The sequence below is a fragment of the Dreissena polymorpha genome, chromosome 8 (assembly GCF_020536995.1).
Source record: "Dreissena polymorpha isolate Duluth1 chromosome 8, UMN_Dpol_1.0, whole genome shotgun sequence".
NCBI lineage: Eukaryota > Metazoa > Mollusca > Bivalvia > Myida > Dreissenidae > Dreissena > Dreissena polymorpha.
Genome location: NC_068362.1, coordinates 71,974,027 through 71,997,202, shown reverse-complemented (window position 1 = coordinate 71,997,202; position 23,176 = coordinate 71,974,027). Strand labels below are relative to the sequence as shown.

Below are 23,176 nucleotides of genomic sequence, written 5' to 3'. Positions count from 1 at the left end.
CATGCACTAAACCCCTTTCTGAGAGAGGGAGGTTGATGTACTTGTTTTCTCTCCCTTTCAGATCTGCGTTACAACTGTCATAGTCTGAAATATGATTTCAAAGACAAGTCGATCAGTAAGGTGTCCCTGAACATGGCCATACCGTCGTACGGTTCTGCTGTCACGGAGGGTGGCACGGTGTACACGCTGGCCCAGACCAACAAGAAGGTTCATCAGCACAAGCTGCCAAGGAAGGAGGACCTGCCCCCAGAGAAGGTCAGCATCATGGGTCCTTTGGTGATAATTTGAGCTCTGTTCTGGGAAAATGGGCCTTATTGCATGTGCTTAAAGTGTCTTCCCACATTGGCCTTTGAAGTTTGCAGTTAGAAACTGCACTTTCCATTTAAATGATATGTTACATTTAAAGGAAGTCTTTTATTGGCTTAAATGCAGAGACTAATTTGGCACAAAATGTTTTGCACATGCATTAAGCCTGGTTTTCCTGGAGCAAGACTTATATTATCAATGTGAGTGAATCATGGAGGACAGTGTTCTCTAAAACTCTTTTAATTTTGTTGTAGCCATTGTATTTTGAATATTTCTTTAGATATCCTTACCATTTTTCCATCTAAAGTTTATTTATGTATGATTGTATCTATAATATCCATAACTATAGGTTGACAATTGATGAAGTTATGGCTGTTCAAAGCGATGCACCCTGTTTTCGGAGCATTTTGAGTCGAATAGCTTGTTATATATATATATATATATATATATATATTATATATAATAGTGATTTTTTTTCAGAGAAGTTGACTTTTCATTATAATTTGGTTCATTTTCATTCAAAATGATGTTTTTACTAATTAATATCATAGACACGCGCTAACCACCTGTGGTTTGTATGGATACAAAATTCATCATTGGCATTTCAGATAAATGATAAGTGGCTTCATTTTTTTTTACTTTTAGAAGGACCCCAAGGTAATGCCAACAAGTATTGCCATGCTTAAATTATTGTGGATGTCTTAATGTGCTAACACGTGTACAGTTATTCAATTGATCTGCATACTGGGTAAACTGGGCTTATAATGCATGTGCCTAAATTGTCATATCACACTTTTTGTATTTATGACATTTTTATCAGGGACGACTCTCCTCTCCTAAACTGGATATTTATGCCCCCGGTAGGTTGGCATATAGCAGTTGAACTGTCCGTCAGTCCGTCTGTCTGTCTGTAAGTCTGTGCGTTCCTCCAAAAACTTTAAAATTGGCCATAACTTTTGCATTATTGAAGATAGCAACTTGATATTTGGCATGCATGTGTATCTCATGGAGCTGCACATTTTGAGTGGTGAAAGGTCAAGGTCATCGTTCAAGGTCAAAGGTAAAAAAAAATCAAAGCAGAGCATTAGGGGGCATTGTGTTTCTGACAAACACATCTCTTGTTGTTAAGAAGAGACACCCTTTCAATAAAAAAAATCCATAAAAGTGACATGTGTAGTACAGCCATATTAGACTGTGAGGACTGCACACAATCTGGTAGGACACTTTACACATTTGCATTAAGCCCAGTTTTCCCAGAACATGTCACATTTGAATATTGTCTTTCATCACTGTGGGTGTCTTAATTTACACATTGAATGTTACCTAAGCTTAACCATTATTGTGATAGAAATGCATGCCCTTATGTCACTGGTATAATGGTAATTGTTTTCACTAATCACATGTGAACCTATACATGTTCTAAAATTTAACAAAGGTATGCTCGCATGTACCTTTGATAAAAGTAAATGTTGTAACTAATCACATGTGTACATGTATATTGGTGATTGATATTTTAGGCATGCAAAAATATATGTAATTATTGTTCATTCATATATTCTGCCTTTGACTTAATCCGTCCTCATTATTTCTTGATCAGTTAAATAGAGCATAATTTCCTACTGAACACTTTAATTCCACAGTTGGTCCACCCAAGTGGCTGCCCATTTTCATTTAGGCAGCAACATATATTCTTCTCAAGATAATTATTAACTTAAATTAAACAACATTTTCAAAAAGATTTAAATGTAGATAATGTAAAAAATGTAGGATGATGTTAACTGTATCTGCTTCTTCATTTTGTAGCAACACTTCTTTAAATATTTCCTTTGTCATATGATCATTAGCTCGACTATTATATATATAGTGGAGCTATCCTACTCACCCTGGCGTCGACGTTAGCGTCTGCGTCTGCAATAGCGTTAGTGTGCAAATGTTAAAGTTTTCATACTACCCCAACTATTTTCAATGTCCCTTGACATATTGCTTTCATATTTTGCATACTTGTTTACCAACATGACCCCAACCTATAAACAAGAGCAGACAACTATATCAAGCATTTTGTCATAATTATTGCCCCTTTTATACTAAGAATATGCATATTATTGATAAATCTATGTTGAAGTTTGCGTACTACCCAAAATATTCCCTATATCCTTTGACATATTGCTTTTATATGTTGCAAACTTGTTTACCAACATGACCCCAACCTATAAACAAGAGCAGACCACTGTATCAAGCATTTGGACATAATTATGGCCCCTTTTACACTTAGATAATTGAACATTTTGCTTAAATTGCCATAACTTCTTTATTTATGATCACATTTTATTATTACTTTGACAAAACAACACTTACCCTTATACCACAATGGATTCCACCCAAACAATACCCCACGCCCCTACCCAGAATCCCCCCCCCAAACCTCCCCCCCCCCCAATTTTTTTTTAAACATCATCTAATAAATTACCACACCCCACATTATACCCCCCTCTCACCCCCACCCCCCTACCCCCCCCCAACCCCCCCCCCCACCCCCCCCCCAACCCCACCCATTTTTTTTTTAAACATCATCTAATAAATTACCACACCCCACATTATACCCCCCTCTCACCCCCCCCCCCCTACCCCCCCAAAAAAATTTTTTTTTTAAATTAATTTGTTTTTTCCTTTTTTTATTTTTGAAAGATGGTCTAATAAATTATTGAACATGAACAATTTCCCCATGATGGCTTACGTTATACTGTCAAGCACTCGAATAGTCAAGCGGGCTGTTCTCTTACAGTTCTTGTTTTGATAACCTATCAATATTTAACTTATCTCTTTTTTTTGATGCCGCCATGGTCCACTGTAACATTTACAAATTAAAAATTAACAATATACTTTCTTTCAATTAATTATAATGACATACTTTTACTATGCAGGTATTTTGAACACTTATATTATTTTAGTACGCTGTATTGTTATGAAATGTGTATGATTGAACTTAACAATTTATAGATCAGTTTTAGTTTGGTACTAATTTACTAAAAGGAAGTGTGTGTTTTTCCTGTTCACGTGTTGTTTTTCGGCTCTAACTCCCATAACAAATGTTTGTGAGAGATATATTTTTTTTTTAAACACACAATGCAGGGGTATTTGATCATGAGCATATAAAAATGCAATTAAAAAATGAGATGTGTTTCAGTGAAACAGATGTCATTTACTTTTTGTTTTTCTTAATGCTCTTTAAATCAATACAGTTCGAGAACCCAATTCATGAATTATTTATAAGTGAGAAACAACTCATAAGCCATTTGTAATTCTCCCAACATAACATTTTGCACCTCAAACAAGTATGTGCTTCTGGTTTATGAAGAGTAAATAATTTGCGAGAGTGTATTTAATAGCCTTTAATGGCTCATTTACTGAAAAAGACTTTTGAGTGTTTAATTGAGCCTGGCTCTGGTCAAACTGGGCTAAATGCATGTGTATTTAGTGTTGTTCCAGATAAGCCTGTATAGTTGCACATGCTAATCAGGGATGACTCTTTCTGCCTAAATTTGAATTTGAGGCCTTTGAGGCCTCCTAAAAAAAAAAAAAAGTGGATATAGTCATCACTGATTAGCCTGTGTGGACTGCGCAGGCTAATCTGGGAAACACTTATGGCACATGAAGTCCATTTTTCTCAAAACAAGTCTTATATAAACAAACCAACCATGATCTGTATGAATGATAGGAGCTGGAGAAGATCCGGATGGAGCCGGATGCAGAGTTTCCGGGTCATCAGCTGCCCGGAGGTCAAGTGCTGCTCTCCCCGCACCACAAGTGGCTCGCTACATACGGGACTGATGGAACACTCATGCTGCGCACCATTGGACAAATGGTAGGTGTTTAAATTAATTTTGTTTGTCAGAAAAAATGGAAAATGACATGCAGATGTTGCATTACTCAGGTAAACAACATCATTACAGGATTATTGCTTTCTAAATGCAGATGTTCTATAACTGTAGCTATTATTATTACAGCAGTGCATATTTCCCATCAGTAAATTAAAATGTTTTTTGAAGCCTCCCAATGTCACAGTTCTGTTAGTAGACTTTATTATGCCCCCGGTAGGGTGGCATATAGCAGTTGAGCTGCCCGTCAGTCAGTATGTCAGTGTGTATGTCAGTCCGTCCGAAAAAAAAACGTTGGCCATAACTTTTGCATTATTGGAGATAGAAACTTGATATTTGGCTTGCATGTGTATCTCATGAAGCTGCACATTTTGAGTGGTGGAAGTTCAAGGTCAAGGTCATCATTCAAGGTCAAAGGTCACAAACAAAAACAAAATTATTTCAAAGCGGTGCAATAGGGGGCATTGTGTTTCTGACGAACACATCTCTTGTTTATAGAATTGCATTAATTTTTAGCTCAGCTGATTGCTCAGGTGAGCTTTTGTGATCGGTCTTTGTCTGGCATCTGTCCATCCCTCCGTCGTCCACATTTGGTTTGTAAACACTCTAGAGGCCACATTTCTTGTCCGATCTTAATCAAATTTGGTAAGGAGATTTGTCCCAATGATATGTCGATCGAGTTTTAAACTGGGTCATGCTGGGTCAAAAACTAGGTCACTAGGTCCAAAAAAAGAAAAACCTTGTAAACACTGTAGAAGTCACATTTCATGCCCAATCTGTATGTAACTTTGTCAAAATGTTTGTCTTAATGATATGTTGGTTGAGTTCAAAAGTGGTTCCAGTCCATTGAAAAACATGACCGCCAGTGAGCGGGGCAGTTTTCCTTATTTGGCTATAGAGATACCTTGTAAACACTCTAGAGGCCACATTTTTTGTCCGATCTTCATGAAACTTGGTCAGAAGATTTTTCCAAATGATACCTCAATTGAGTTTGAAACTGGATCATGCTGGGTCAAAAACTAGGTCACTAGGTCACAAACACTGTAGCAGTCACATTTCATGCCCAATCTTCATGTAACTTTGTCAACATGTTTGTCTTGATGATATGTTGGTTGAGTTCAAAAGTGGTTCCGGTCCGTTGAAAAACATGGCCATCAGTGGGCGGGGCAGTATTCTTTATTTGGCTATAGAAAAACCTTGTAAACACTCTAGAGGCCACATTTCTAAGTCCAAATCTTACAAAAACCTTGTAAACACAATGTCATGTAGAATTAGCATTACTTGCAAATGTTTGCATCGCAAAAAAAACCATCCAAATGGACAGTACTCAATCAGAATTAATCATATGCTTACACTGCAAAAGTAAACAGAAGAGAACCAATCAAATACACTCTGAATTAGATACTGAATTTTCAACTACCGGTAAGCAAGGAACAAGGCCTTGTAAAGAAAGGTGAGCGAACTAGGGCCATCTTGGCCCTCTTGTTTTTATTTACTTAGCAAATTTATATAAACTTATTGTTTTTTTTAATGATCGTCAATGCTGGTTTACTGTAATGGTAATTTATCCTACCTGCAGGACAAGACGGTGAGCGTGACCCCCCATGACTACAGGATTGGTGGGGTCAAGGTTGTGGCCTTTGCTGAGGACAGTCAGAACATCTTCACCACAGGCTATGATGGGGTGCTCACCTGCTACACTTGGAAGTAAGTGACACTAGTTTAATTAAGTCCTATTTATTAACCAGTAATTGTTGTCTTTTTTGGAGACCTAAAGAACGCTCCCACAGTGGAGATCAAACCCAAGATGACCCGGTTGCTATACCTAGGCTGACACCATATCCACTACACAATGGCAACCTTGGTGAAATTGTAGTACCCATATTTTATCGGGATGGTATGAATATCTAATATCAGAACTCAGTGAAAACTTTTTTACGATAATTTATTATACATATGATCTAAATCAATGGGTTTATTTATTGTCATTCAAACTATGGTGACATCAGATCATTTGTCTATATGCAAAAAAAGATAAGAGATAAATTAGTAAATAAAAAGAAGCATCAACAACATAATAAATACTGAAATAAATACCTCCCAAAAAATGAAAAAATAAAAAATCCACAAAATTATATCAAATTAAAAACATCAATTTCAACCTCGTTCACTCTACCGATAACTATATTCATTGTTTAGTAAACCATCCTCAGAGAGAAGGTAGGTAGCAGGCTTGTAGCTTATGCAAATTAATACCCAAGGGTCAAGTGTGAAACTGCTTTATCTGCTTCACATTTCAACATCAGATACAATAGTTTCACACATGTCCTTTGTAATGCTGCGCATTTTTGAACATTTAAGTCCCAGTCCACAAACCATTGAAGTAAAACAAACTTTGCAGAAACTGATTTAGATGAATATATTACCCGACGAAAATAACTAAAAGGCATTGACATTAGTTGGCTGTTGAAGAATTAGCGAGTATTAATTTCATAGTCTCAATACATGTAAAACATGCGATGCCTTTGGACTAAATTGCCTTAGTACAGTAACATACATAAAGAAACATAATAACATGTTTTTCTAGCAATTTTTTTTTAATTTTCCTCAAAATTAAAGTCTGTTTCTTTCATAGGAACTGTTGATATTTTAGAAAGCATTGATTCATGGACTGGGGCTTTAACACTTACAGTTGAAATGCTTATAACATTTTGTATATTGTAAATATTAAAATATATATTAACATATTTTCATTTACTTAATTTTAATAAGAGCTTAACATGACATCTTAAACTGCATGATGATTTCTTCATTCTTTACTTATTTCTTTTTTTATTGTTTTGAATTTATTAGCATTTTTTTAGAATTATAAAAATGATTACTGTTGGCAAGAAATCAAATTTGTGCTGATAACAAATCAACCTGAAATATACTGCTAACATGTTTTTGAGTTATTTTATGATTATCCCAATAACTTAAAAATAAAGAATAAAGAATATTTGTCCTAATAAGTTTTTATCATCCCTCAACTTTTCCATGTTAAATTTCCATCCTGCATAAGGTCATGAGTTGGACATCCAGATCTAGCTATTATTCCTCACAAGTGAAAACTGGTATCATTTCCGGTATTTTTAAGCTTTTATCCAGTTTCAAGGTATTATTATGAATATATAAGCGCTTTAATTAGATACTGTTGGAAGTTATTTTCCAATGACTGTCTGTACCGCCTGTTTGATGAAAATACTGTTCTTACTACCAATCAGCTTTGTGCTTACCATTTGAGGCAAGGCCTGACCATTCTGGGCTAGGGTTGACCACTTGAGGCAAGGTCTGACCATTCATGGCTAGGGTTGACCATTTGAGGCAAAGCCTGACCATTCTGGGCTAGAGTTGACCAATTGAGGCAATGCCTGCCCGTTCTGCGCAATGGTTGATCATTCTGGGCTAGGGTTGACCATTTGGGGCTACCCTGACCATTCTGGGCAAGGGTTGACCATTTGAGGCAAGGCCTGACCATTCTGGGCAAGGGTTGACCATTCTGGGCTAGAGTTGATTATTTGAGGCAAGGCCTGACCATTCTGGGCAAGGGTTTATCATTTTGTGCTAGGGTTAACCATTTGAGCAAGCCCTGACCAGTTTGTGCTAGGGTTGACCGTTTGAGACAAGGCCTGACCATTCTGCGCTAGAGTTGACCATTTTAGGCAAGGCCTGACCATTCTGGACTAGAGTTGACCATTTGAGGCAAGGCCTGACCATTCTGGGCTAGAGTTGACCGTTTGAGGAAGGGCTTACTATTTTGGTCTAGGGTTGGACATTTAAGGCAAGGCCTGACCATTTTAAGCTAGGTTTGACCATTTGAGGCAAGGCCTGACCATTTTGGGCTAGGGTTGACCATTTGAGGGAAGGTCTAGCCATGTTTGGCTAGGTTGGACCATTTGAGGCAAGGCTTGACCATTCTGGGCTAGGGTTGACCATTTGAGGCAAGGCTGACCACTCTGGGCTAGGGTTGACCATTTGAGGCAAGGCCTAACCATTCTGGGCTAGGGTTGACCATTAGAGGCAAGGCCTTACCATTCTGGGATAGGGTTGACCATTTGAGGCAAGGCCTAACCATTCTGGGCTAGGGTTGACCATTTGAGGCAAGGCCTAACCATTCTGGGCTAGGGTTGACCATTTGAGGCAAGGCCTAACCATTCTGGGCTAGGGTTGACCATTTGAGGCAAGGACTTACCATTCTTGGCTATGGTTGACCATTTGAGGCAATGCCTTACCATTTCGGGCAAGGGGTTTACCATTTGAGGCAAGGCCTGACCATTCTGGGCTAGGGTTGACCATTTGAGGCAAGGCCTTACCATTCTTGGCTATGGTTGACCATTTTAGGCAATGCCTTACCATTCTGGGCTATGGTTGACAATTTGAGGCAATGCCTTACCATTCTTGGCTATGGTTGACCTTTTGAGGCAATGACTTACTATTCTGGGCTTTGGTTGACCATTTGAGGCAATGCCTTACCATTCTGGGCTATGGTTGACCATTTGAGGCAAGGCCTGACTATTATGGGCAAGGGCAAGTCATACATACAGTCTGCATAAGGTATTACTTAGTGATTAATAGTTATTGATTTTTTCCTAAACATTATTATACCAACACAAACAAAATTTAAACAGGGGTATATTCAAGTCACTCTGTTGGTCAGATAGTTGGAAGGTCATTCAGCCTCAAATGCAACATTTTTTTGATCAAATCACTTCCACATTTCTCAGGCAAGTACATTTAAACTTTAAATATGTCATCACTATAAAGTTCAGATGTGAAAGTTACTTTTACTTTTCAAATGTTCCACAAAATCCCTAGTTTCATGCCCTCGAACATAGCTTATGAAGCAGTGGTGTGGTGTGAAAAAGCTCTAGTTTTGATAGAATGCATCCAGGCATATATCCAGAATATTTTACATCAGTGGTCACCATATTCTTACTTATGGTAGCTACACGCCGACCGGGCTGGGCAAGGCCAAGTCTGCGATGGAGGCAGCGAGAGCCAAGAAGTCTAAGCTGATGACGTCACAGATGGAGGAGAATGAGCACATCGTCGGCATGCAGGAGTGGACCCCAGATCGGGAATCTCGCCCGATGTCTGAGAGACCTGTGACCACTAATAGGGAGGCAAAGGTGAGTCCCAGCCTTAAAATTAAAAAATAAAGTTCTCTTAGGATTTATTTTCTTGTTTGAAATTACATGGTATGAATGAGAAAAATGATAAGGGTGAGCAAATGTTGTTAAAAGCTAAGTTTTAACAAAAAACAAGCGTCTAAAAAAGTTACACAATATTTATAAACCTGGGTATACATTATAGCATGTTGGTATGAAATTCATAATTGGGGCCAAACATGATGTCTGGGGGACCCATTGCCTCAAATAGGGAAGCTACAAAATTTAACATCAACTATCATTAACTTTTGGTCAAAATGTGGAACATATGGGTCCTGATGTATAATGTTTCTTGAAAATGTATTTCAGGAGAAAATGAAGCGAGATGAGGCGTTAGAGAGAGATGAAATCTATCAGACCCCCACCCCAACCCCTGAAGATAATTCTACTTGGCTGCAAAATCAAGAACTTGAGGTTTGTACAAAATTATGGTTTTAAAAAGCTTTATTTAACTTTAAATGAGTCTTGTTCTTGGAAAACTGGGCTAAATGCATGTGTGTAAAGTGTTTTCCCAGATCCCAGATAAGCCTCTGCAGTCTGCACAGGCTAATCAGGGATGTCACCTTGTGTCTAAACTGGACTATTGCGACTTACTTTATAAACACATGGTTCCATACAAACATGTTTTACCTGATTACCCTGTGCTGACCTAAAAGGCTATTCAGGGACCATACTTTACATACATGCATTTAACCTCGCTTTACCAGAGCAAAGCTCATATGAGTCGTGTTCTGAGAAAACTAGGCATAATGCATGTGCGTAAAGTGTCGTCCCAGATTAGCCTGTGCAGTCTGCACAGGCTAATCAGGGACGACACAACATTTTTATGACTCTTCTTAGCAAAAATCCAATTTAGGCAGAAAGTGTCTTCCCTGATTAGCCTGTGCGGACTGCACTGGCTAATCTGGGACAACACTTTACGCACATGAACTATGCCTAGTTTTCTCAGAGCGCGACACATATATATTACAATTAAGAAATTTGAGCAGTATTCCAACAAACTTAATGCAGACATAGAAATAATATAAGTCCAGATATATTATAATGAGATAAAAAATTGTTACTAACGATCTTAAATGACACAGGACAAACCATAAACAACAAGCTTTACAAAAATTATGGTTGAGATCTCTGTCTTGTAATGATCAATGAAAAACGTTTAATGGTTAAAACAGTTTCCATTGTAGTCTAATTCCACGCCTAGCCCAGATAACATAATAATCAAGCAGCTTTATGTAAGAGTGAAAATAGTTTGTGTGCACAGTATTTACATTTGTTTGCATGTCCTGAAAAAATTACATAAATGGGTTACTTTATCATCAGCATATTCTTTGGTCTGATAGAAATATCTTTGTATGTCTTTGAAACAATTTGTATTTGCATATATAAATAATTGAAAGAGTTTAACTTCAAAAGGCGGGGCTATTTATCCAATAGCGCCCAGACAGTTGTTGTTATAAAGGTGTTGCTTATTAACTTGAGTATGTTTCTTAGGTAAAGCCAGTACTATGCCTTTTTTTGGCTAATCAGTGCTACAAGTCTTTTTTGGTGATTGAACAAACAGTAAAAATACACTGTAAAGACAAACACTTTACGAGTTATGCAGAATTTAATTAAAACCTATTGTTTGAGCTCCATTGCTTGAAAAGTATTTTTTATTATATAGCTATGCTCTGTTGTTTTTTGAGTTAGCATTTGTTTCCTATACTTGCAATGTAAACTTTTCTTCAATAACATGAATTGGCCTAAACATTAATGTGTGATAAAATGTGTTATAAAAACAATGATCTTCAAAGCATAATTCTTAAATATTTAGGAATCATTATATTTTATACATATATTTGCTTCTGTTTAGAATGCAAATAATTTATCAAAAGAATTCTTTGAGCTTGTAAGTATAATATGTGATATTGTGAATATTGTAATTGTAACATACATATGAGTTGTTTTGGGAACGTATGTTTATTGTAATTCTATAGTAAAACATAGTAAAACACAAATACAAGTTCTTTGATGATGTTTAACTATAAATTTTGCTATCCAAGAAGCCATTGCACATAAGACACTTGTAAACGTCAAAGTAAATTGCAAGACATCATGCTTGAGTGTATTATAGTAAAATGCTATGATTAAGATTATGTTTTAAAATAAATAGCAACAGTAGCATCATATAAAAAAATGTACACAAACAATCATGATTAATTGATAAAGAAAATATATGAGAAAAATAGTGGTTTTGATTGGCAATCAGTGCTTTTTATGTCCAACACCACTATAGTGGGGGACATATTGTTTTTGCCCTGTCTGTTGGTTGGTTGGTTGGTTGGTTTGTCTGTTTGTTTGCTCCAACTTTAACATTTTGCCATATTGCAATATTGAAGATAGCAACGTGATATTTGGCATGCATGTGTATCTCATGGAGTTGCACATTTTGAGTGGTGAAAGATGAAGGTCATCCTTCAAGGTAAAATGTCATATATATAGCTTCAAAGCGGCGCAAAAGGAGACATAGTGTTTCTGACAAACACATATCTTGTTTATTACTGTTCAGTCTGTCTACACAAATGTTTGAAAATCTGGACCAATGAGCATGGATGTTCTATTGAACATAGATATTAATTGCTTGTCTGTTTGAGATTAAAGTAAGCCCCGTTCTGGGAAAATTTGGCCTAACTCATGTCTGTAAACTAAAGTGTTGTCAGGGAGACACTTTCCCCCTCAAATGGATTTTTTGTTTAAAAGATACTTTTTATAAAATGAAAAAGCCATCAAAGCAGTATCGTTCATGATAAGCCTGTGTACACTTAAAGATTGAGCCTAAACGATTTTATAGGGACAGTATGCAAATGAGGTTGTTGTTGTTTTCTAGGCATTCAAGGAAGAGGACAAACAGTATGCAGAGATCAAGAAGAATCTTCGGGTGTCCATCAGAGACATGAGACGCACTGTAAGCATTTTTTCTCTTCGCAATGATGTCACATTTCATTACAACTAATTGCTTATGTTTGCTTAAACTGTCAATATATGCATGCATAAGGTAAAACTTTCAGTGAAAATATTTTAATAATTAGCAACACAATTAAATTACTATAATTTTCGTATAGGATTGTAAAGAAAGTATTTCTGCAGAATTGCGGCCCTTGGTCTGTTTTTCTGCAATAAAGTATACAGTTCTAATATGTGCATGTTTAAGTCAATTTCTATATGCTATGCAGATTTTGCTCGTACTTTCACAGCTAAAAATGGAGTTTACCTTAATGGGCAGAATTTGGACTGCGATTACTTTTTACCCTTTGTCTTTTTGTCTGCTGTAGAATAACAAGTGGATTTGTCTGTGTCCAAACATGCGTTGTGGATCAGTGTCTGTGACACATTTCTAGTTGATTCTAAGTCATAAGTATTATTTTGATTACTGATTTATATTTTCTTTTCTACTGTGAACCTTAAAAAGGACTGTTACAGTGCCTACAAATATTTAAAGAAACATAGTTAAACACATTATTAAAATGAGTCTTTTGAAGTAAAGTTAAAAGCATCCTTTTATCAATGTTTAAAAACAAAAGACAAAAAAATAATTGAAATGTGTTCAGCAATGGTATTCTCAAAGTTTTGTTGATAAACTTTCCATTTTATTTCCTATTACAGCTGCAGAGCATGTTGCATAGCAACGCCACTCTGCCAGAGCTGGAGAGATTGAATCGTCACGAGTTTGACCTTGACATTGAGGAGCAGATGCGTCTACAGGGGGAGGCAGACCAGGAAGTGGAACGAGTAAGATTTGATAAGTCAATAAAAATTTGATCAGTTTTAATTGGACAATCAAACTTTGATCAGTGTTACACTTTTGAATGGATGCAATTTTATTGGTCGGTGAAAATATTATTAATGTTAAACATTTGAAAGGGTGCAAATCAAAAGGTTGTTAAAAACAATATTACTTTTGAATGGGAACAATTTATTATACCCCCACAAACGAAGTTTAGGGGGTATATAGGAGTGAACTTGTCTGTCCGTCGGTCTGTCTGTAGGTCGGTATTAAGTGTCCGCTCTCTAATTCTAGTAGTTTTCATCCGATCTTCACCAAACTTGGTCAGAAGTTGTATCTAGATGATCTTAAGGCCAAGTTCGAACATGGGCCTTGCCGGGTAAAAAACTAGTTCATGGGGTCACTTAGTGCGTTTTAAACATTCAGCATGTCCGCTCTCTAATTCAAGTAGTTTTCATCCGATCTTCACCAAACTTGGTCAGAAGTTTTATCAAGATTATCTTAAGGCCAAGTTCGAACATGGGCCTTGCCGGGTCAAAAACTAGGTCACGGGGTCACTTAGTGCGTTTTTTAACATTCAGCATGACCCGGGTGTACTTTGTCCAGGGTTTTCCATGGAAATCCATGGAAAATATGAGGCTGGAGTATTCGGACTAAGTTTCCAGTCTTTTCCAGCGTCAATATTTAAAAAAAAAGGGTGGAAAATTGTCCATGGTATGTGGAAATAGCCTGGAATAGTTTCCATGGTTTTCCAGGCTCCCTGGAATAATTACCATGGAACAATTTCCAGGGTTTTCCAGCCAGCATGGAATAAATACCGTCCGAATACTCCATGTAATCTGGAAAACCATGGAAAACCATGGATTTTTTTCCAGGGTTTTCCAGATTACATGGAGTATTCGGACGGTATTTTTTCCATGCTGGCTGGAAAACCCTGGAAAATGTTCCAGGTTTTTTCTTTGTTTAATATTCCATGGATGCCTGGTATAACATGGAAAATTGTCCAGCGTTTACCATGGTCACTGAATAGAAAAAGAAATTTCTGGTCTAAAAACAATATTCATGTATTAAATGAATACAATACTCACAGCTTAAATAAATCATAATTTAAGGTTAGATTAAAACAAAACAAAAAATCAACATAATGCCTTAGTTTCTTCGATGTATTATTTTGTTCACAATTCATCAAAATATAACATCAGATTACAAATTGTGTTACATTTATTTAACAAATTATTCAGATCAAACAAGTGTTGTTTAATACATGCTTACAAAGCCTCTAGGTCAATTATCATAAATCAGGCCCTTACATAACAGAACAGGCGCTGCTTTAAAAGTTAAAAAGAATAATGCAACCTTAACAACATGTATTCAAAGTAACAAAATACAAGCAAGTCAAGTAATATACAGTAACAATTCACGAACCCTGTACAAACGATATACAAGAAACAAAATGAAAAATTTAAGTTATTTTAGCTACTTCATGTTTGTCACAATATATGTAGCTGCCCATGAGCACAAGGACACTATTTTTCTCAGCTACTTTCACTTTAATGCAATTTAGGTGCTCAATTTCATTAAAATACTTTTATATAATTTTATTGTTCAAAGAAATTCAGAACATAATGCATGTACATGTATTACTTTCCAAGTGACAGTTTAAAATATAATTGCAAGTCTAAAACTTGTGAAGGCAGCTTAGTAAATTATAAGTACCCAGGTGGGATAAAATTACAGTTTTTAAAAACTTTTTTGTTAATTAGCTGGGCTTCAGTAGGTGGTGGATCTTTTATAGAACTTGTACTGCTGTTATACTGTACGGCTCCTGCATGATCTCTGAAAGAAAAACAAAGCAAACAATATTACAAGAAAGTCATAAGTTTTTTACATTCATCTGTAAAAGTAAATGTGCAGCAATCATATGATTGAATATCTATACTTCAATGCTCATTCATATTTTAATCTATTTTAGATATTTCATATCACTGCTCAATTCGGTACATCTGGCTTTTTTGTATTTGAGCGAACATTTACGATCCTAAGTAGTTAGCAATTATTTCTTTTCCATTTACTGAAATTTATTCTCTTAAAGTTTGCAAGCGGGCTTTGATCTACTTAAAAACAGGCAACCACACAGGAAAACTGAGACTTTCAAGTGAATAAATTGGTGATTTAACTTATATTTTTATATGACTCTCTTTTATTTTGAAATTTATATTGTTGTTTTCTTAAATGCCCCAAAACGGGGTACACTAGCATGTATCTGGAAACTCAAACATATATAGGAATTTTATATTCAGATATTGCTATATGAAAGATATGCTAATTTGCTAATTCATATAAAAATAACCTGTAATTGAAACTAGACCAAAATATTGGATACCAAAAAGACAAAATACTTTCAGGTGGTTAACACTAAATTACTTATATGAGCCCGGGGCATAACAATATTTACCATGAATTTGTGGCCATGTTAGTCCTCTTGGTAAATGCGCCAAAAGAGCCGCTTTGCTGTCTTGGGTTATTTCCCTGCCAAACTCTGCAGTATCTTCCATCAACTGGTCAGCTACAGTTAAAGCACATAATGAAAATGTATATAGAAAATAATTCAAGTATTGTTTTAAATATTTAGTAAAATTGTCTTTAAATAATAACTTACAATGAAGTTAATACATCACAAAGCATAGCATAACAAAATGTGTAGGTATGATTAGTACAAATTTATTATTGCTATAATTAGAATGATGTGTAATTCTATTGATATGAAAATGCACAGTGAAACCTAAAAAACAATGCTATTGGTTTAATTAATTTATTTATAAACATTAACAGCATTAATGAGCATCATTACACAGCACATAACTCCCTTAGCCTCAGTTCCCTAGCCATGCATTATAAACTTCCAATACTACATTCAAGCTTATTAATATCTCCACATAGGACTTCCTTTATCAAGCTGCAAACTGCACTTAGTGAAAATGTGTGTGACAGCTGCTTTTAAACTTCTATATTTGCCATACTTTTACCTAAAATGTCACATAAAAAAGGTCTACAATGATGACATAAGAAGAATAAATTTAAAGGAATATTTAGAAATAATGAAAAGCACAAACCTTCAGTTGTTGTTCTATTCCTAGACAGACTTCTGAAACACTTGTATGCATCACTTTTTAACAACATTTCATGTCACTTTCCAAATGATATCCATACATTATTATTTTAAGAAATTCTTGTTAATGGAAAAACTCATTAACTCTACTGTTTGTGAACATTACATTAACTTCATTTTAACAACAAGTTTAACCTGCAATTTTTCTACAATACGCCAGAATTTCAATCTAACAGGTAAACTTTCTGTATTTGAACTCAGCCAATCAGAAAAGGCTGTGATATTTTATAACCAATAGATTAGCAGCAGACATATCTGACTCACACACAGGTTTATCAGATAGTTTGTTAATTGCAAACCTGGACTGTAGTTAAATATTGAGTGTGTATACACCTTGAACAGGGTTAAAGAATTTAAACTTGTAGACATAGCTTTGAAAGTTACTACTATTACTTCTACTACTAGTACTACTACTACTACTACTACTTCTGCAAAACTACTACTACTATTACAACAGCCACAACAACAACAACAACAACTACTACTACTACTACTACTACTACTACTACTACTACTACTACTACTACTACTACTACTACTGCTACTTCTACTTATACTACTACTACTACTACTTCTACTACTACTACTATTACTACTACTACTACTGCTGCTACTACTGCTACTACTACTACTACTGCTTCAACTACTACTAGTGCTTCAACTACTACTACTGCTACTGCTGCTGCTACTGCTGCTGCTGCTACTACTCCTGCTGCTGCTGTTGCTACTACTACTACAACTCCTGCTGCAGCGACTTCTACTACTACTACTGCTGCTGCTGCTGCTGCTGCTGTTACTACTACTACTACTACTACTACTACTACTACTACTACTACTACTACTACTACTACTACTACTACTACTAGTACTTCAACTACTATTGCTACTACTACTGCTACTACTACTGCTACTGATGCTGCTGATGCTGCTACTACTGCTGCTGCTGCTACTTCTACTACTACTACTTCTACTACTACTACTTCTACTACTACTGCTGCTGCTGCTGCTAATGCTACTTCCTTAACTACTACTACTACTGCTGCTACTAGTATTGTTATTATTATTTATACTACTATTGCTACCGTTACTGCTACTATTCCTGTAAATGCTAAAACAACAACACAATAATAACTGCTACTACTGCTACTGTCACTTAAATTTGCACCAATAGTATAATTATCAGTAGTTTAACTGCTTATACAACTTATACAACAACCACTTTTACTTCTACTCCTACAACATATTCTAATGCCAGCCTCAGCATTACTACTTCTACCACTACTACTACTACTATAACTACTACTATTTCTGCCCAAACTATGCACATTGTTTTATGTTTTATTCATATGTTGTGTAAATTGTTGAACTCTGATTTACTTTGAATAAAATGTGTTGCATTTTTATAAATTATTTTCTCCTCTTATAAAGTCTAAGTTTTTTCCAGGGTCAGCTGAAAATGTTAGAGTCTTTTCCATGCTTAAAAAATTCTATGTTCCACTTTCCATGCTATCTGGAAATATTTTCCATGGTTATCCAGCCTAAATCCAGCGTTTTCCATTCCTTTTCCATGCTTTTCCATCCAAGGCTGGAAAATGCTTGGAAAAAAAGTCCACGTTTCATGGACATTTCTAGAACAAAACCCTGGAAAACCCTGGAAACTGTTTCAAATTCCAGGGATTTCCATGGAATTCCATGTTATACCATGGATTTCCAGCCTAAGTTCCATGATTACCCTGGACAATGTACACCCGGGGGTGTCCTCTCTCTTATTCAAGTAGTTTTCATCCGATCTTCACCAAACTTGGTCAGAAGTTTTATCTAGATGATCTGAAGGCCAAGTTAGAACATGGGCCATGCCAGATCAAAAACTAGGTCACAGGGTCACTTAGTACATTTTACACATTGAGCATGATGTCCGCTTTCTATTTCAAGTAGTTTAAATCCGATCTTCACCACACTTGGTCAGAAGTTGTAAATAGATGATGTGTAGGTCAAGTTCCAACATGGGCCATGCCGGGTCAAAAACTAGGTCACGGGGTCACTTTATTTGTTTTAAACCTCACCATGTTGTCCGCTCTCTAATTCAAGTAGTTATATCCAATCTTCACAAAAATTGGTCAGATGTTGTATCTTGATAATGTCTAGAGCAAGTTTGAATATGGGTCATGCTGGGTCAAAAACAAGGTCACGGGTTCACTTAGTGCGTTTTAAACATCACAATGTTGTCCGCTCTCTAATTCAAGTACCGTAAATCTACGAATATAAAACGCACTTTTTTACCTGCCGATTTTTTCTTCAAGTAGGGGGTGCGTATAATATACAAGTTTAGAGCAGAACAAAAATTTTCCTGTGCAAATTTTCAACTTAATCGCTGTTATTCGCTTCACGGCAGCCATTTTGAACTACACCATTACATCAAAGGGGTGCAACAGGGCTCGCGCTGTCGTTCGCCATTTGAGTCATTTGCGAAAATATTGAGAATTTGGCTCAATAAAAATCTTATTTGTGAAAATGCGAAAATCTAATAAAATTTCATTTAAAACATCCGCCATTTATATCGGACTGGTTTTCTATATTTGTCTCTTTGTTTTAATGAAAGTGTTCGCAATTCGAACAGTAAACGAAACCCGGTCTGTACCCGATTAAGAGACATCGCTTGACCTTATTGTTATTGAAGTGCGCATGGTAGCTGGCCAATCAACATTGAGCTCGCTTACACATGAAATGACGTTGTCAAATGAAACATGAGAACGGGAGGAGCTATCGGATAATATTGGGTCATCCATGCGCAGACACTGTATACTTTGAATACACAGTTAATATCGTCGTCTGCCTACAAAATAGCGACTGGACGCTAAGTCGTATAAAGAGATTAGCAAATGAAAAAAACAACAACTAACAATACCCGTAAATAAATATTTCTTAGCTGACCACTATTTATCTTTCTACCACATATTTACCATATCTGAAGTAAAGAGTGGTAATTAAATAATTAGTTTTATGATGCTAATAGAGTCTATTACACCTGTCTGCCGATTGCCGAATTAAATTGAAATGTGATAATTAATTAATTTGTTTTTTACTCCCAAACTATCCTTAATATGACAGCAGCGTATTTTAATTAACTAGATCATGAAAAACACGAGCGGTTAAATTGTATTTTAAATTGTTTGTAATTGTTTAAAAAATAAAAAGTAATTCATCTAGACAACTATAAAAACGGAAGTAACCTTTTGTCTTCTTATTACTTTATTATTATTATAATTATTATCGTCCCAAATATTGTCAAATTGAATTAAATGTGAAAACAAAAAACAGCGTCTCTGCTTCTTTCTTTTTTAATTATAATTGCTTGACCCGGATGTCAGCAAGGGGCCCGTGTGTTATCGGTAACAATCAATGGTAATATAAACAATAGATAGAGATATTTATTATGCAACTGTCATAATAACAGCACTATAACACATCCTGATCAATATACCGGGGTAACAGATAGTTGACAACACCAAATTGATTTGCTATTTTCACAGCACAAAAATATATTGACACATTTTTTCGGAAATGGCCGATTTCGGACACTGATTTTTTTAGTGCGTATTTTACTCAGATTTTCAATTTTTACCGATAAATTTTGACCAAACTCGTGGGGTGCGTATTATGCACGAGGGCGTATTATATTCGTAGATTTACGGTAGTTTTCATTCAATCTTCACCAAACTTGGTCAGAAGTTGTATCTAGATGATGTCTAGGTCAAGTTTGCATATGGGTCATGCCGGGTCAAAAACTAGGTCACGGGGTATCTTAGTGCGTTTTAAACCTCACCATGTTGTCCGCTCTCTAATTCAAGAAGTTTTCATCCAATCTTCATCAAACTTGGTCACAAGTTTTATCTTAATGATCTCTAGGACAAGTTTAAACATGGGCCATTCCGGGCCAAAAACTAGGTATGGGGTCACTTAGTGCGTTTTTTAATATTCAGCATGGTGTCCTCTCTCTAATTCAAGGAGATCCAATCTTCACCAAACTGGGTCAGAAGTTTTATGGAGATGATCTTAAGGCCAAGTTAGAACATGGGCCTTTCTGGGTCAAAAACTAGGTCAAGGGGTTACTGAGTGCGTTTTAAAAATTGAGCATGGTGTCCGCTGTTTTTGTGAAGACGACATGCAAAATATTATAAGTCAATGCCGCATGTGGGGGTATTCGTCACGTCTGTGACAAAGCTCTAGTTTGGTTTGAGAAATATAGGATTAAAATGTTTGAGCTTGTTTGATTTAATTTTCTAATCAAAGCAATTTACTTTCAGGTTCGAGAAGAGATTGAGTTTGAGAACCTGGCCAAGATGTACCTGCGAGAGATGATCAAACGAGAGTGCTGGGACGAAATGGTCGTCAAAGGCCGTGCTGTACAGGTAAGGCTGCTAATAGTTCTATTATAATACGAGCCTTGTTCTGGGAAAGCTGGGCTTAATGCATGTGCGTAATGTGTCATCCCAGATTAGCCTGTCCAGTCCGCACAAGCAAATCATGAGCAACACTTTCTGCTTTTATTTAATTTTTTGTTTTAAAGAACTTTCTTCTAAACAAAGATCAGGTTTAGATAGAAGAGGTCGTCCCTGGTTAGCATTTGCAGACTGTGAAACTTAACCTTAATGCATTAAATCCAGTTTTGCCAGAACAGGGCTCCATTAATGTTTACCCTTTCCCACTTAGAATTGTATTTTGACGTGTTTGTAGGCCCAAAAAAAGTTACATTTTATTGAAGACCTTTCTTACTAGATTCAAATTTTAAAGGCTTCATTTCCAACCCTTAAATACTGATGAGCAGCAAACAGCATAAAACTTGAACAGATTGTGAGTTACATGCAGGCTGTTCTGGTTTTATGCTGGTTTCAAAAGCCATTTTTACTTTGCTTCGTATGGGGATAAGGGTTCAATCCAGCTTTCCCAGAACAAGGCTCCATTAATGTTAAGAAGAAGCTACAGTTCTACAATGAATCCTCGAAATTGAAGTTTTTATTGCAGTAAAACAATCATTAAGGCTCAGTCTTGATTATGCTGGAACAAGGTTGTTTAGGTTATACAGTAGATTTCGCTTAATTGAATGAATATTCAATTATCCGGAGAATTCAATTATACAGAATCAGTTTATTTCCAATGTTATCACTGTTCATCCGAATTACCGATGATGTTTGTAAATACGCTTCTACGTATACACACGCGCATTTCCATTTAATAAATAAATAATGTCTTTTCTTCTGGTAAGTAGGTATTATTATCGTGTTTTTTACCTTTTTCAAAGCTATATTGTTAAATATATTGTGAAATAAACTTGTTTTGTTCAATAAACGCATAGAAAAGCGCAGATAGTCGTTTGTAATTCATTATACGGTGCATTGAAAATAATCCACTCGTTATATTCACTCACCGGTTACATTAAATACTACATTGTGTACATTGGCACTGACGAGTATACTGACGAGAAACACGTACAAACAATTTAAAACATATTTTGTTGTTCTTGTTTATTTATGGATACATGCACATTATAATCATTCAGCATATAAACATAACCATACGGCATATAAACATAAACATTCTTCGAGAACAGGCCCAGACACTGGGATGTCTTTTGACCTTGCATTTGTGAACCAGGTTGAAAGCGCTGCTTCCACATCAGCTGCTTTCCCGGACCGATGGCATTTTCGTTCCGGGTTAGCATTAGACTCATATTCCTCCATTATGTTGTGCGTTTTTGTTTGTTCGACATCATGTTTACATATGATTTACTGTGACACAGTCATGCAGGTTTATATACACGAACTGAGAATATAGTGTCACATTCCATCACCTTTTGCAAAGTGTCGAGCAAGACACGTCAACAGTTAGTTTTCGGCAACACACTCTTTTAATTGTTTCTAAGTGACAACAAACTGTTGAAATGTTGTACTCGACAGTTTGCATTCGAAAGTTTGCGCCTGACTGCACACCTGAGTGTTTGCATTGTACTGGCTCGCATACTACACCTGTTAGTCACGTGACGCTTGACAGAAGCTGCATACATGCATGGTGTGAAATGAAAACAAAGGCAGTCAATTGAGCGCGTCTGTCAAAATGGAGATTTATGACATTCTTTGCTGGATTATAGTGTGAAATAGAAAATTGGCTATTCAATTAACCGAATTACGCCATATTTCCTATCAGAATATGTGGAGTTTTTACAAGGGGAAGAGATGCAAATGGTTTGGTGTTTTCAATTTCTATTCAATTAACCGAATTATTCGATTATCCGATATTCAATTAAGTGGAATCTACTGTATTATGCCTTAAAGAATATTTTGCTTACATAAGATTAATATGCATTGTCTTTTGAAATGGTTTTAAGTTTGATTAAGAACATGGCAGCAATATAACAAAATTAATCTTTCTTGTTCAAGTACAATAAATAGTTCATACTATCATAGTCAATTATAATAGTTTTCTAAGGATCTTCACAGAATATACTAATTGTTTTCAAAAACATGTATAGGTGTAGTTTCAATATTTTGAGTATCCTCGTATGTTAAGTATTTTCTTTTCCAGGCATTTAATTCAAATCTTGAAGTGAGCAATTTCCCGATGCGTGAGAGGCACAAACAATTCCTCAAAATGCTTGAGACTGTGAAAAAGCGCAGAGCTATTGAAATTGCAGAGTCAAAGGTCAGTGTAATGTTTTTGTTGTCAAAATATTTTTCTTAAGTATTTTGTTTTTAATGGTGTAATATTTTAGCATATTTTCTTTTTTATGTTGATTGTTCTATTATTGTTGTATTTTGTGTATATGTTAGGGCAATTTTAAATTTATTGTGGTAAAAGT

General features: G+C 35.9%; 1 protein-coding gene and 1 long non-coding RNA gene across 16 annotated transcripts in view; one reads left to right on the top strand and one right to left on the bottom strand.

Moving 5' to 3' along the window:
- Positions 1 to 23,176, top strand: part of LOC127841058 (cilia- and flagella-associated protein 43-like) — a 96,173-nt gene that overhangs the window by 32,349 nt on the left and 40,648 nt on the right. For all 15 annotated transcript variants that reach the window (XM_052369584.1, XM_052369587.1, XM_052369597.1 and 12 more), the window contains 9 exons: positions 62 to 255; positions 4,022 to 4,168; positions 5,761 to 5,888; positions 9,166 to 9,349; positions 9,698 to 9,802; positions 12,258 to 12,335; positions 13,034 to 13,159; positions 20,628 to 20,732; positions 22,903 to 23,019. In XM_052369584.1, coding sequence (XP_052225544.1) covers positions 62 to 255; positions 4,022 to 4,168; positions 5,761 to 5,888; positions 9,166 to 9,349; positions 9,698 to 9,802; positions 12,258 to 12,335; positions 13,034 to 13,159; positions 20,628 to 20,732; positions 22,903 to 23,019 — 1,184 coding nt within the window. The remainder of the gene's footprint in view (positions 1 to 61; positions 256 to 4,021; positions 4,169 to 5,760; positions 5,889 to 9,165; positions 9,350 to 9,697; positions 9,803 to 12,257; positions 12,336 to 13,033; positions 13,160 to 20,627; positions 20,733 to 22,902; positions 23,020 to 23,176) is intronic.
- LOC127841059 (uncharacterized) lies at positions 14,695 to 16,860 on the bottom strand. Its single transcript, XR_008030693.1, has 3 exons — positions 16,268 to 16,860; positions 15,610 to 15,720; positions 14,695 to 14,990 (listed from the first exon to the last, which is right to left on the bottom strand). It is a non-coding gene; the product is annotated as an uncharacterized LOC127841059 (long non-coding RNA).